The sequence below is a fragment of the Heteronotia binoei genome, chromosome 8 (assembly GCF_032191835.1).
Source record: "Heteronotia binoei isolate CCM8104 ecotype False Entrance Well chromosome 8, APGP_CSIRO_Hbin_v1, whole genome shotgun sequence".
Classification (NCBI taxonomy): Eukaryota; Metazoa; Chordata; class Lepidosauria; order Squamata; family Gekkonidae; genus Heteronotia; species Heteronotia binoei.
The window spans coordinates 71,160,319-71,176,472 of NC_083230.1; the positions used below are offsets into that span (position 1 = coordinate 71,160,319).

At 40.8% G+C, this 16,154-nt stretch overlaps 1 protein-coding gene across 3 annotated transcripts in view; it reads right to left on the reverse strand.

Moving 5' to 3' along the window:
• CDK17 (cyclin dependent kinase 17) overlaps positions 1-16,154 on the reverse strand; it is a 145,619-nt gene that overhangs the window by 66,555 nt on the left and 62,910 nt on the right. For all 3 annotated transcript variants that reach the window (XM_060245208.1, XM_060245209.1, XM_060245211.1), the window contains exons 3-4: positions 4,650-4,814; positions 1,364-1,497 (exon numbers count right to left, since the gene is read on the reverse strand). In XM_060245208.1, coding sequence (XP_060101191.1) covers positions 1,364-1,497; positions 4,650-4,814 — 299 coding nt within the window. The remainder of the gene's footprint in view (positions 1-1,363; positions 1,498-4,649; positions 4,815-16,154) is intronic.

A 16,154-nucleotide genomic window follows, 5' to 3' on the forward strand; every position in this document is an offset into this window, starting at 1 on the left:
AGACTATGATTTAGATATATTCAAAAAGGAGTGGAAGAAATTTAAAGGATATATGGAGAAAAAGTGGAATGTAAAAAGACATTGGACAATTTTTTAGTATTAATGAGAAAAGAAAAATATTGAACTTTGATTGATTAGTGGTACCTGTAGTATTGAATTTAAATTTATAACTTCGGGGAAGTCAAATATTGGAGGGAGGGGGGTTTGAAATATCATATGGGTTAGCATAGAAAAGATACAATTAAGTTTTGTAACCATATGTTATCAATAAATTGTTAAAACACAATCATTTTAGAGCACAAGAAGCTTTGGACAATGACAAGGGAAATTTCTAGCTGAGGGGATCAGACATTGGGAGAAGCAGGGATTCCCACCCACCCCCCTTAACAAAACACTCTTTTTCAATTCAGAACTGGACTATTTCATTTCTGGGATTCCTCTTTCCTTGCCAGTTTCAGTTGCCCTAATAAGAGCACCTCAAAAGATCTTCATGAGCCTTTTGTCTGAATCCCAGCTGAATTCTAAGGGTTGGGGTTATCTACAGTTCACTCTGCTAATTCCAAGGTATTTAGAGCTGCATATGGAACATGGGCTAGCTAATATAGGTAGTATTTCAAGGCCATACAGTAGTCTTGCCCATTACTGTCTATGGAAGAAAAGTGAAACTAAATCAAACAAGGAAGGTTGACTGAGGTTCCAAAACTTATGCTGATATGTAACAATTCTTCTGGCTGGAGAGCCAGTTTGGTATAGTGGTTTAGTGTGTGGACTCTTATCTGGGAGAACCGGGTTTGATTCCCCACTCTTCTACTTGCACCTGCTAGCATGGCCTTGGGTCAGCCATAGCTCTGGCAGAGGTTGTCCTTGAAAGGGCAGCTGCTGTGAGAGCCCTCTCCAGCCCCACCCACCTCACAGGGTGCCTGTTGTGGGGGGAGGAAGGTAAAGGAGACTGTGAGCCGCTCTGAGATTCTTCAGAGTGGAGGGCGGGATATAAATCCAATATCATCATCTTCTCCTGCTTAAAAAGTTCAGTCAAGGGAAAAGAACTCTTATCTTAAAGGGATACTTTGCCTTCTAAGAAGGAATATAAAAAGTTAACACTTCCCTGAAAGCTCTGAAATTTGCTTACGAGTTTGCAAACTAACTGCAAAAATCAGGTGACTCGTTAGAATTGTCAACATAGAAATGCCTGGATTTTTGTCATATTAAATTTATTTCTACTTCAATAAATGCTGTCTCAATTACACTACGGAACAGTAGACTTACTTTTAAAAAGGCAGACCAGAAATTAGTTAGTTCAAAGTGAAACACTGATTCCAAGGCTCTTGTTAGTAGAGTGCCCTCTTACAGGAAACTAGATTACCTCCATGGAAATCCGCCTGTGTATCCGATTTCTGAGGCAAACACCAGTGGGAGACTGAACTTCATCAGATGATGTTCCAGAAGCTTGATCACTTTCTCCATCTGATCCCATTTTCAGATTTTCATGTACTATGTCTAAATTTAAATAAAAATTATTATTCAACTTGCTGTCTCTCTTTACTACTCATCTGCACTCTAGAACAAACTGAAGTAGTATTCATTTTCTTATTTTATCATTGAGATACCTCATAATGTGATCAGCACATTCCAAAACATAGCCACTTCAATTTTCTAATATTTCTGAAAAACAACTGTGCTTGTGCTGGGAAGATTCAGGAAGCTGACCTCATGATATAACAGTCCAGGTTCAAGGAGGTGCCTATCTTTGCCACCTTGTTCCAGGACTGGCACACTGGTGCCTTAGAAACCAATGAACTGCATTCCATCTAATTAAGAGTCATTATCTACATCTGTGGGAATGATGGAACTATACTGCAGATAACTTTCCCTCTATTCTGACCCCCTCTTTTGAGTCATGTGCTTAGAAATAGAATCACCTCATTAACTGACATCACCAGCTAAGGATATGATTGGTTCAAAAGCCTTAGACCATGTTGGGTCTTTAGCCATAAAAAGCTAGCTTTTGTAACCTAGAGCGTAGCCTCTTAGATAGACCTTATGTGTGCCTCTTCTTCTGGAAGCTATCATGCCTTAGTTCCTGGTTGCAGAATCAAAACCATCTTGAATGCTTCTTGCTGTGGGCTGGCATTCTGCCTGCCCTATGCTTACTCTGGATGGAGACGTCTGATTGGTTCTTTTGAACCAATGTCTTATTGTGTATCTAATATTTGGAATTTAGTTTTGTTATTTTGGTTCTTTTGAACCAATGTCTTATTGTGTAGCTAGTCTTTTGAATTTAGTTTTGTTATTTTGATTCCTCACTGCTAATGTTTCTTCTGAAATATTATTGCACACTTTTAATAAGTTCCTTTTAATCACATTTATGGTGTTTTGTTCTTCAGATGGCTTCAATCCTAACTCCAGTACCTAGGTTAATTATTTTGTGGATACTCATTCTGCAAGTGGCCAGCCTTGGAGGGCTTTCTTGTTTAGTCCCACAAAGAGAAGAAGCTTGCCCCTTGACTTCTTGCTGTTGGGACAGTCAAAGGGGCTTGTGGCAGCTACTAAAACCGGTGGGTGTGAGAACACCCCTTCCCCCCAGGGTTTTTAAATTTTGTGTTCTGCAGGCCCATTCCAGCAGTTCCTTGGACTAGGGGTTGTTGACATTTACTATTTGATTTAAAATACATTTGATTTGAAATAGCTGCATTTCAATCATAACAAAGATAGATAAAAGGAATTAATCTTAGATAAAATATCTCAATCCAGATATAGATGATTACGTAGAGCTTTCTTTCAGTGTTCCTCCAAATTAAGAAGTTTACACAATTTGTGTTGATATACTTAACTACTTCCAACTATAGCTAAGAAATTTTCTGGTATCTTATTTAATTCTAAACTAGGTGTGAAGTGTTCAAATAGACTTCTAATGCCATACTCTTTAATTAATTATATGAGAAAATATTCATGAAAGTGGTAAGCATATCACTGCAGTATAACTTGTTGATCTCAGACTTGTTGACAACAGACTATCCAGTCACTCAGATTCCTCTGTGAGTAATGGCATCCATTTTGGCAATTACCATTCTAAAGTTTCCAGTTCAGCAGAAGTATAATGACCACTGTTGTTTGCTGAACTGGATTTGCTTGTGTCTGCAGAAATTTTTACAGTTTTAAATATGATTTTTCTGGTTTTACTTGAAAAGCATAACAAAAATACACTGACTTTTTAATTAATATGAAGCCTTGCATAATAAATGTTGATCAAATTATGCCCGAATTGTTACTCAAACATATCTAATACAGCCAACCAAATGAACAGTAACAGATGCAGGAAATGAACCATCCAGTATATTCTACTTATAATACAAAATAGTGTTCTGCTCATAGAGAAGATTTATATACCATGAGCTTACTTGACACAAAATTACACCTCTGGGAGACCTAATTCTCTTCTGCAGCCACAAAGAATAGGTAAGCCTGCCAGGTAATTTCTCTTTAAAGTGAGGGGGAAATCTGCATTCATGAATATTTAAGAACTATTCCAAGGTTTCACTGACATAAAAGCATGCAATTGATGCAAAAAACTCCCATAATAATTGTAAAAATCACCTACGGACCTAGGAAGGGGAATGAAAAGAACAGATCTGTTATGAATTCTGTGCAAAAGCTTTTCACATCATAATCTCTAGCCTAAACTAGTTTAGAGATCTACATTATTCTTTTCTAATTTAGGAAATTGAATCCTACATGTTTCAGCATGGGGAACCAAGAGCAATATTCTGCTTTTATTTTGGATCGATTCAGTCACCATTAAGTTTACTCATGTCTTATTCCAACAATTAAGATCATGAGCAATCCCAGTTGGGAGATGCAACAAATACAATTTTCATTTATAATGGGACAAAAAAGTTACATATTTGGGCACTTCAAGTCAAGTCAAGTAGCCTTTATTGGCATAAAACAGAAGCCTTCATTTCTATTTCTTGTGCATGTGCTTTTTGCTTATTATTCATTTATATCTCACTTTTCTCTCTAAAAAAGACCTGAAGTGGCTTATTGAATTGTTCTCCTCACCCTCACCCTGTGTAGAGGGATGGTTCTGCCTTGTAGCATGTTGTTTTTAATCTGTTTCAAACATATGATTCTATTAATAGTTTGAAGTAACTGCAATCCTATTATAAGTTGTGAAATTAACATACTTGCCAGTCCATGCTATTCAGTGCATGCCCAATAGGCCAAGCTACCAATTCTGCTGAGAGTTAACTGACTCACTAGCAGGACTCTCATGATGAGGTGTCCCATTCTGCTCATATCACCCAAAAGGTTTTTATACCCTAAAAAAAGGTCAGTTCAAGACTGGAAATAAATACTTAGATGCCAGCCATTCGCATGTGAACACTCTTTGGCATTCTTCAATGTTTACACTAGAACCCTTTGACGTTTAGTAAACACGTGTACTATTTTCATAGACAGTTTTCTTCCAAGTCAATTTTGGATTACAGATTTAAGAAATATTTCCTATTTTTAACTTATGTTTCTATGGCTGTATTTGAAACACTGTTAAAATACTGATACTTTGTTACTAAAGAATAAGAAGAACAAAAAAATTGCTTATTGACTTCGTGAATTGATAATACAAAGATATCAATAATATAGCGTATTACCTAATCTGCTCCCGTTCCTTGGCATTGCCATGAAAGAGCCAAGGCTGCCACCTATAACGCTGTGTGGTCTTCGTAGTGGCGGTTTTTTGAAGGAACCTGTGTACTGATGAAGGAATGAGTGCATGCTATGAGATGTTGGAGGTCTGCCATTCTTCACAATGGGCTCTATGATTTGCCAGCACAAGCCGATTCATCACACAAGCAGGAAATTCAGGAACATGTTAGGAAAGAAAAGAAGAGTTACCATACAGACTGCTTAAAGAAATGCACATTCTTCTTTGAAAAATACAAGCTTCTGATGTTTTAACTTTCATGGCATTTAATTGAGACCCACAGCATTTAAAGCCCAGAGAACAGATAAACATAATCAATTTTGAAGCATAATAAAAAGCATATACATACAAAACACCTGTCCTAGTTTCTGGGGCTGAACAAAAGAAAGCAAGGTATACTTTGAAGACAGAAAATGGCATGACATAGCAACCATGCAACTACCATGAAGTCTACTTCAATGGATGGAGCAGTCACTGAGGCATAGGATGAAATCTACTCACTATTTCAGAACACTTCAAGAAAGCACAGATACATGACTGTCTAAATAACCAGGCGGGGGGAGGGTTCAGCTGTTCGGGACCTAACCCCAAGACCATTCTCTAGTTAGGTAGATGGGAAATAATCTTTCTGAGCCTCATTAGTCTTCTTCGCTAAATAAAAGCATGCCTCCAATCCAGAGCAAAGGTAGACGGGGGCAGGGAATCCTACGCTCAACCACCAAAAGCCAGCCAGCCAGCTTTGTACTGTGTACCGGGCCCGTAGCTATGAGGGGGCCTATGGGGGCACAGCCCCCTGACTGCTAGGCAGGGCCCCCTGACTTGGGGCCCCTAACCAGCCTCCAGTGCCTCGGCTGCATCCTTCTCCATTCTGCCGTCGTCATACACCATTGCTTCTGCTTGCTTAGGAGACATGATCATACACAGTTGCTTCTGCTTGCTTAGGGGCTGGAAGAATTCTCTGACCCCTCAGCAAGCAGAAACAAGGCGGCACTTTTGGAGCCCAGGTCTGAAACTTAAGTTCCCTGTTGCTTCTGCTTGCTTAGAGGTTGGAAGAAATCTCTGACCCCTCAGCAAGCAGAAACAACTGGGCACTTTCAGCGCCCAGGACTGAAAGGTAAGCTCCACATTGGGCTGACGTTGGACTAGAGGGCAACTGCAAGAAGAGGCCATTCTGGCCTTTAAGTGGGGCGGCAGGGGTAGGGGGCGGATGGCTCCATTGCAGAGAGGGCAGAGTAGGGTAGGCTGGCGCACACAAGTGGAGGTCCCAACTGCAGTCCTGGGCTGGGGATCAGTGGAGAGGTGATGTTCGCCTGCAGGGGTTTTCTGGCCCGGTCTCGCTGGCCACCCGAGCGAGGGTGGGAGCTGCGCTTGGGCAGCCTCGGTTCGCTCTCCAACAGGAAGAAATCTGAATTGGAGGTCTTGTAGGCCCAGAAGTCAGTTGCAACTTGGTGGCACCTTCCACCCCACCCCCTTGTCTCACCAGGCTTGCCTAGCTGGATCATGCTACAGGTAAGGGCAGGAGACCATGTGGCATGTATCTAAACCTTTGAGTGGCTCCCCACCAGAGCTGCTGAAAGAGGGGTGGAAAGGGATCACCTTGGAGCAGCTGTGGGGAGGGAGGAGGTTGTATGGCAGCGAGCTGGCAGCTTTCCTCCTCAGCGGTGGTAGGAGAGAAGGCCATGGAGGTTGGGGCCATTATGTGCCCCCTGAAAAAAATCAGGGCTCCCCAATTCTTCAAATCCTGGCTGTGTACTGTATACATGCAGAAAACTGACAGGGGCAAAGACAAAGCATTGAATGCAGTAGCGGGTTGGCTTCCTAAAAATCCCAGCATTCACTTTTTAGGAACCAGAATCCAGTATCTAGTCCTTTGGCTACAAAGATATTGTTTGAAAGTGAGTAATACTTCTGAACATCTGATACAGAGGTGGGCAAACTTGCTTAATTTAAGAGTTGCATAGAATAAGTGTCAATGTTGAGAGCTGGGAGGGAGGGAGGCAGGCAGGCAGGCAAATAAATGGGAGGGAGAAGGGAAGGAGAGGTGGAAATAAAGCAACTTTAACTTGAAATGCACTCTCCAAGCAGCTGTCTGGCTTGGAGAAGTTATTTAAAGAGAGAAATGCCTTCTCCAAGCTGGCCAATGGGGCAGTGAGGGGTTTGAGAGCCACACAATATATGTGAAAGAGCCACATGTGACTCCTGAGCCAGTTTGGCCACCACTGATGACAGTTAAGATTTTCAAGGGAGGGGTGCTACAATGTAGTTATCCTTTCCATGACTAGCAAAAGAAGAATTATGGAAAACAGCATAAAAGGGTCATTTCTTTAAAAGATAAGTTATATAATTTTGTATTTTAAATTATTGTAAGCTGCATTAAAGGTTCTTGAACAGAAAGACAATCCAAATTACTTAAGTAAGTGTACATGTTCTATAAAGGTTGCAGAATTTGGCTTTTTTGGTATAGAGTAGGCATGGACGAATCACGATTTGTGCATGAATCGGACAGATTTGTTGTTTGTTCCAAACTGGATTGTTTGATCACAACGCACCTGAACAGGAAAATGAACCAACTTATTTCTTGCCGTGTCATTTGGTTTGTGTTTGGTTCATTTTCCCTGCCACTTCTGGTCAGTTTCATTCTCCTCCCATTTTCCTAGGAGTGAAACTGACCAGAAGTGGCAGGGGGCTGGGGAAAGTTGTGCTGCCACTTCTAGTCAGTTTCACTTCCCAAAAGCTGGGAGAGGAGCGTAACTGACCAGAAGTGGCAGCACAGCTATCCCCAGCCTCCTGCTGCTTTTGTCAGTTTTGAGTGAAACCAACCAGAAACTGCAGGGTGGCCTCCCTTTCTTTCCCCAGCTTGACATACTCTTAGGAGAGCAGTTTACTAGGGGCACCTGATTTGGGAAGCTTTAGCTCAGCCCCCCGAAATCCAATTTATACCAAACTTGGAAAGCAGGCTGAGGAGAGTTTGCTGAAGAGCTTGCCACAAATTTGGTGTCTCCAGCTGTGATGGAAAGCTAGGGGTTAACCAGAAACTGAAGATGCACAGGGCCTGCGTCAGGTGACCTGAGGGTGGGGGCCAGAGGGCTCGGAACTCTCAGGGAGAAAAAGTCTGTGAGTGACAGCAAACTACTGAGGCAGTCATTCGGTCAGTTGGTGTCTGACAGAGTTGGTGCCTGTCAGAAGTCTGTCAGAGTTGGAGCCTGACAGAGACTGAGTGGGTCAGTTCGTGCCTGACCGAGGCTGAGAGGGCAGCTGATTCTGTGAAGGAGCTTGAGACAGTGGCGGGAAAGTCTTTCAGAGACTACAAGCTCGACAAAACCAGCCAAGAGGGCTGGGTGTGTGAGGAACAAGTGTGAGTTAGTCAAGACCTGGACGGTCACAGACACCTATATACATCTCTGAAGAACTAGAAAGGTGGTTGAGGGAGCAGATGTGGGTCTAAGAAGTCTGAAGGGCTGTTAGTGGTGGCTCCAGTCGACTAGTGAGACCTGGGCACATCATACCCAAGAGGCCAGCCTTTGCTAGAGGTGGAGAGAGCAAGATATAGGGAAACTGTGAACTGAAACTGAGAGACTTAAAGCAAGAAAAAGATTGTGTAAAGCCTGAAACAACTGAACAGCATGTTAGCCTGTGTAAATATCTCCCATATCCCCAAGTTAAAGACTTTGTGTTATAATAAATCTGTGGTTTGAGTTAAAGTTCTCGAGAGCCTATATTTTTGGGAAAAACAAACAAAGCTGCTGTGGTCCCCTATGAAGTGAATTATATTTTCATCAGATAATAAAGTAAAATACCCTGAAGAGACTAAGAAAAAGAGATCCAGTGAAGCCGTGAGGCGGGCGCTGCTATACCAGCCCATGGAGGGGTGTGCTACAGCTGTTCTTCCAGGGGAAAGTGTCCGACTAGTTCATGTTAAGACTTTGAAGCTACTTTTCAATACCTATTTTAAGAAGACATTTTTTGTATTGCAATTTCAAACCAGGCCCTCAGAATATCTGGAGAGTGCTACTGGAAAATATAGAAAAGTATGATTGTATTCAAACTGCTCAGATATGGTTAACAGATTTGTGCCATTATAAATTATACCATTCCTTGTATTCTAAATGATCCAATAAATGAATAAACAAACAAATAAAATTATTCTCCACAATAATTAAATGGAACCTGCAAGTTCGGAGGCAGTAACAGCACAGTATTTAAATGTCATGTTTTGTATATATGGAAGTAAACTTATCAGAAGCTTCGTCTGATAATTTTCAAAAAGCCATTTAATCCAATACCCCTCATGACACCCTGTGGTTCAAATCCATTATTCCTCCCTTTTATCAATCCTGAAACAACTTTTAATGAATTTCACTGTGAGAGTTCTAGTATTGATAAAAGGGAAAATTCTACATATTACCTCCAACTATTTATAATTTTAGTAACCACTCCCATGTCCCAATGTAGTTTGTTTTTAACTAAAAACTATCATAGAATTGTATGCCAAGCCTTTGATTTCAGTTGCTGTTATATATTTTCTCATGTTTTTCCCTCCCCATATCTACACATGCACCTACAAATACTGTATATACAAATATTGGGGGAGGATTTCTGGAGGCTGTGGTATTATTACATGGAAACATTATACTGAAAATATTATTGATCAAAATTGGTTCAGAGTAGAAGTAACTATTATCAATTTCTTCAAGCACTAGATCTGAGAGCATTTTAGAAGAAAGATTAGAACAGTGATGATGAACTCCCAAGCAAAACTGAACCCAAGTTTCTAATGTTCCCAGACTCATATTTACAGAGCAGTTTCTTATGATGAATTCATTTTATTGCTTTTCCACAGATCCCGCAAAAGTTCTAGATCATGAACCTTTCCATATTCTGGAAGCCAGCCATAAAGGAAAGTTGTCAGTGGATTATTTCTATGTTTCAAAAGCTCCTAGGGGCTTTTTTTTGGCAACTATTCATTACAACAGGATATTCTGGTAGTCTAAACGAGGCTAGTGTCTAGCCACAATCTTATTCAATTCATGACAGATATAAAATATTCTAAGAGAGATTCAAGATGACCCTTGGGAACCTTAAATTAGACTACAATAACTGCTGGTAGAGAGGGAGGCTGACTAGACAACACAGATCTCCCTTTTTCATAGAAGAGATGATGGTGGAAGATTGGAACAGATTCTGGTAGAACAGAATTGCCCTTCTCAACACAGCACCAAATGGTTGCTTAGTAACAAGATCAGGAAGCATTTCATATAGCAAGATGTTCAAACAAACCCTTTGGATGTCAGGGGACAGAGAAATCCTCAAGATACTGATATATTCAGCTTCCTTAATGAAGATGTATAGCGTATCTAGCTGTGTAGGATATGTGTACCTTTAGCTCAATTTCACATGAAACAATCACAACAATTGCAAGCCTAAATTATATGCTTAATAACGATAAAGCTGAGATCTGTAGGCAGATTTCAAAGTAAAATGAAAACAGGAAAATTGGTGCCACCTAGTGCTATAAAATAAATGGTAAGAATACAATTTATCCACCATTCTTTCAAGTATATGTTCTTGCATCATGTAAGCATCTACCCTATGTAACATAATGCACAAAAGCTAGGCTTCTCATTTGGGCATAGAATTGTACATTCACTCCGATTTACATTGTCATTGGGCTCTGTGAGCTTTATATCATTATCCTGAAATTCTTTCACAGCCTACATTGGTTGAGTGTTCAATAAGAAACATATTGCTCTGTAAAAATACTATGAAGCCTCTATGAAGCTAGTAGTCATTACCAAGGGGATTATTTTGTAAACATTCTTCAGAGGTATGATTTATTAGTCTGAATAGAATGGGACTTACATTCAATTTAAAGGGGGCAAAGGTTAATTAAATACATTTGGGAACCTGCAAGGACTTGCGGGGGAGGGGTCTAATTTCCCCCTCCCTCACTATTTCTTCTTTCCCATCTCTGAAGGCCACTGATAGCCTCTCCCCTTCTCCTCCTTCCTTCTCGCGTTCTCAAACAGCAAACCTACCTTTATCTGTCCTTCTGTCTTCAGCTTTCCCTTTCCAGCCTCTCCAGCAGCTTCTGCCTAGGAAAACTATGTCACAATTGCATGGTAGGGAACCCTCAAGAACTTGTATGGAGGCATATCACTTTCCCCTGTATCCTTCTCCCCAAAATATTTCTTCTTTCCTTCCTTCTGACAACTGTCAAATCTTCTCCCTTTCCCCCTCCTTATTCTCTCCTTTTCAGTCATTCACCACCCTGTCTTTTATCTGCCTTCTATTTTCAGCTATATTACTTATTTAATTTGTACCCCAACTTTCTCTACATTGGGGGACCAAAACAGCTTTCATCATTCTCCTCTCCTTCTTTTTGTCCTCACAACAACCCTATAACGTAGGTTAGGCTGAAAGTATGTGACGGGTACACCACCACCTAGTGAGCTTCAATGGAAGACTGGTCATTTAAACTCTGGTCTCACAGATCCTACTCTGAAACTCTAACCATTACATCACACTGGCTTTCATAGGGTGGCTGCAGTTGAACAGTAGCAAGCAGCCAGGCCTAGGTGAGACATGCGGTCATTCGGGTGGAATCAAGTCAGCCAATGGTTGCTGCCAGGCCTGCCCCCAATGAATCCTTCCTCAAAAGCTAAAACAGCCCTAGAAAGGGTTCTGTCCTCCATCTCACCCCTGTCCTTTTACTGCCTGGAATGCTGTGCCTGCCTAGCAGCTGCCACTGAGGGCTTTTTAAAAAATTACAGGCCTTCTTTTATCATTTTTTGGGTTTTTTAACCCTCCATGTGATTTTTTTTTTAAATTTCAGATTTTTCTGTAAATCTGGGGTGTTTTTCAGGTCTACAGAAAGATCTGTCTTGTCCGTTCACAGATCCAATCACTGGATTTAAGTATCCTCAGATTTGGGCAACTCCATTATTAGAATGGGAACCCACAAGCACTTGCAGGAGGCATCTCATTTTCCCCTCCATTACTATTTCCTCTTTCCTTTCCTAAAAGCCCTCATAGCTGCTCTCCTTTTCCTGCTTCCTTCTCTCCTAGGATAGCCAACCTAAAGATCTGTTGGAATCACAAAGGATCTCCCAACTACAGAATCAGTTACTCTGGAGGTTGTCAACTCCAAGTTGGGAAACTCCTAGAGATTTGGAGGTGGAATCTTGAGATGGTGAGGTTTGGGGAGGGAAGTGACCTCAGCAGGATACAATGCCATAGACTCCACCCTCCAATGCTGTCATTTTCTCCAGAGGAAATGGTCTCCAGGCCTCATCTGGAGATTGGGAACCCTAGTTTCTATGGAAGAAATGGCCACTTTCAAAGATGGAATATATGCCATTATACCACTCTGAGGTCCCTCCCCCTTCTCAAATCCACCCTCCACAGGCTCCAACCACCTAATCCAGGGGTGTCGAACTCATTTGTTATGAGGGATGGATCCAACATAAGTGACACCTTATTGAGCAGGGCCATGTGTGTCATAAAATGTAATGCCAGGCAGTTTAGATACAAACTTTATAAAGGACACAGACAAATACAATTAAATATTTAAAAACTTAAATAAAATATGCTTAAACCTTCAGCAGTCATTGGTCTTAAAGGTGCTTTTTTTGTATCTCTCTCGTGCAATTCAGGGAACTGGGCAAAGGAAGCTCTGGCTCTTTCCTTCCTTCCCAGGGGACCAGGAGGGGGAGAAGCCACAGCCAACAGAAAGAAGAGAGGCTTGGGTCAGTAGCTCTGCTGTGCAATAGAGAGAGCCTGGCAAAACAAGCTCTCCCTCCCTCACCCTTTCTCCCCTAGGGAGAAGCCTCAGCCAATGGAGAAAATAGAGGCTTTGCTCTGTATCTCCTGTGAGATTGTACAATATAATAAATAAATAAATAAATAAATAAATAAATAAATAAATAAATAAATAAATAAAATATGTACAATATAATAATAATATTTATGTACAATATAATAATAATACCTTTTATTTATATCCCGCCCTCCCCGCCGAGGCAGGCTCAGGGCGGCTCACAACATATAAATACAATGTACAATAAAACCATAATTCACAATAATTACAATTATATAAAACCATCATAAAATCAACTTGTATTAAAATTAACGTTATGGTGCTATGACTCAGATCTTCTATAAAATTCAGTGGCTAAAACATATCCAGCGAATCTTTCTTGGCTCGGTATTAAGTGAAGGCTATTTTAAAGAGGTAGGTCTTGCAGGCCCTGGGGAATTGGTCTAGACACTGCAGGGCCCGCACCTCCTCCGGAGTTGGTTCCACAATAGTGGAGCTGCAATGGAGAAGGCCCGATCCTGAGTAGTCTTCAATCTGGCCTCCCTTGGCCCAGGGATATTCAGCTGGTTCTTTCCAGCTGACCTCAGCGCTCTCTGGGGTTCGTATGGGGAGAGACGGTCCCTCAAGCCTGGCAAAGCAAGCTGTGATGCAGAAGGAAGCAAGAGAAGGAAGCAGACAACAGCCAGCTGCTCAAGGGCCTGATTCAGCGCCCAGGCCGCATGTTTGACATCCCTGCCCTAATTTCTAGGAATTTCATAATTTGGAGTTGGCAACCCACTCAACAGCCAACTTACCTTTATCTGCCCCTTTGTGGTAGGTTTCCCTCTCCCCTGGTAAACTCTGCCTAGGAAAACTGTAGCCCAGTTCTGTGATATCAGCCATTGGGCTCCACACACTTGCACTGTAGGGAATCCTCATGTGGTGGCATGTCACTTTCCTTTATACCCTCTTTCCCACACTATTTTGTCTTTCCTTCCTGGCAACTCCCATATATTCTCCCCTTTCCCTTTCATTGTCTCCTCAGCCATGCACCAACCTACCTTTTATCTGCCTTCCACTTTCAGTTATATTTATTATTGGTTTACTTCACTTATATCCCATCTTTCTCTGCAGTGAAGACCAAAGCCTCTCACAATTTTCTTCTCTTTTTCACCCACACAACAACCCAATGGGGTAGGTTAGTTGTGACTGATCCAAAAACACCCAGTGAGCTTCCACAGCAAGATGGGGATTTGAACTTGGGTCTCCCAGACACTACTCTGCTCTGGCTTTCATAGTGTGGCTGATGTTGAAAAGCAGTCAGCCAAGCCTAGATGAGTAATGGAAGCTGGATGATGTCAAGTCAGTCAAAGGTTGCTGCCAGACTAAGGATTACCAACCTCCAGGTGGAACCTGGAGATCTCCCAGAATTACAACTGAACTCCAGACAACAGAGATCTGACCTCCCTGGAGAAAATGGGTGATTTGAAAGGTGAAGTCTGTGGCATTAAATCTGGTTCTTCTTATTGGTTTTGGCTTTAAAACTCACTAAATTTTTTTAAAAAAACATTTCACATTTTTCTGCAAACCTGGGACCCTATTCAGGTTTGTAGAATGACCTCTCTTGCCCATTTTAAAGCCCCAATCACTGGATTTAAATATTCAAGGACTGGCGATGAAGGATTATACAAAACAGAGAAGAAAATCTGAATGTTATGAAGTACAACAATATTATAATCAAATGGACCACTACATGACTTGATACTTTATCCTATCTTTCCTCCAAAAAGCTCAACGTATTTATACAGTTCTCCTCTCTGCCATTTTATTCTCACAATAATCCTATAAAGTAGATTAGCTAGAGAGAGGAGGCTCAAAGTTTCCAAGACCTAATTCATCCTACTACTATACCATACCTGTTATTAAATATCCTTGATGGATCAATTGGCAGTATACAGCAATGGATCCCATTTCTAGATAACTGCAAATCTAGAATCATTTTAAAAATCCTATTAAATTAAGATCTATAAAAAATATCAGGACAAGTCTAGCTGCTCTAAAATCCAAATCTGGCTGGTGCACTCTCCAACTCAGGAGCCCTGGAAAACAGCAAGGAAAATATATTACTCTGTTGACCAAGAATCAGGAAGGCAGCCAGGCTTCAAATATTCATACCTGGCCTAGCTAACCTGGAGGCTTCATTATGCCTGCCAACTGCAGAAACCTATACACATCCCTGTTCCTTTTTGTACCAGAAGAAAAATAACTTAGTAGTGCTGCATATGTTGCCTGTCCACTGGGTGTGGACACCAGAAACTGATAGCTCAAATAACCACAACTGACACACTGCTATCAAATACACAGCAGTAGAGAGCCTAGATTAAGCAAGACCACAGGTGCCCACAATGCTGCATGGCAATGTTCTTTCTGCCTACTTGGCACCATGCTTAAGTTAGGAATGACAACCTTGCAGCATACCTGCGACAGCTTCATTATAGCTTAGTTCATTATGAACATTTTTTCAAGTCCAAATAACTGAATATTTTCTACAAAATAAAATGTTCCATTTCCCAGTGACTACTCACCAATGTGAGTTCTGGCTATAAAAGTAATAAATCATTTCTTCACTGTGACTTATAAAGTACTCTTTGTACTTTAAAGATGATTTCCAAATCTTAATCGAGTCACATGCTATAACACACTTGATCCAGGGTATGGACCAGAACAAACCTCTGCTCCATTGCTGTGGGCATATGCCCCAGAGAACTCAGGAACTTCTGCTCTGCACTATTCCACATTCCTCAGTGAAGAAATATTTTCAGTCTTGGGGATACCAGTCTAATTTTTAGCCAAGAAACAGCCAAGCTGGACTGTTTTGGACTTTTAACATGACTCAAGACATTTCTAAATATTTAAAAGTATAACCGTGGGTAGGTTTAGTTGTAGGTTTTGAAAGAAGTATGCAAAAATACAATGGTTATTAGTATCACAAATTTAATTTGTTGCAAGTTTTGGATTAATTAAGCTTTTAAATTACTGACAATAATGATAGCAATCAACCCTGCAATAATATAAAATGCCTTGCCTAAGGCCATTTATAGTGCAAACTGAATCAAGATTTAAGCCAGGGCATTCTGATTCAGCTCTTGAATCACACTAGATACCCATGAAATTAAATTATGAGAACTAGCTGCTTCAACTATATACAAAATTGTATAATTTCCTTTCTAAAACCCTGATCTAGGTTGGCAAATACAGCCAAGTGTTCTCTTCGTACCTGTAATATGGGGAAACCATATTCCCTCATTATTGGGTTGCTGTGATGATTACTGATTTAGAAAGTAGGTGGATCACTCAGAAGTGCCATGTTAAATAATCAAGTGATATGTAGTATGTTCTCTACAGCTGAACAAAGTGAACATTTGTGAATTTTGTCTCTCCTAATAAATCTTGATTTATCACAGAATTACCAAACCAGGTCTTTCAAACACAGTATTAGTGGAATTCAGCACATGCAAACTGGAGGCCCCCCAAATGCATAAATATATACTTTACATTAAAACAAGTGTAAAAAGCAATATAGTTATAGCACACGTGATACAGAATCTCATTTCCTGGAACTAAGTGCCTGTTTGACTAAACATTTTCATGCTGTCA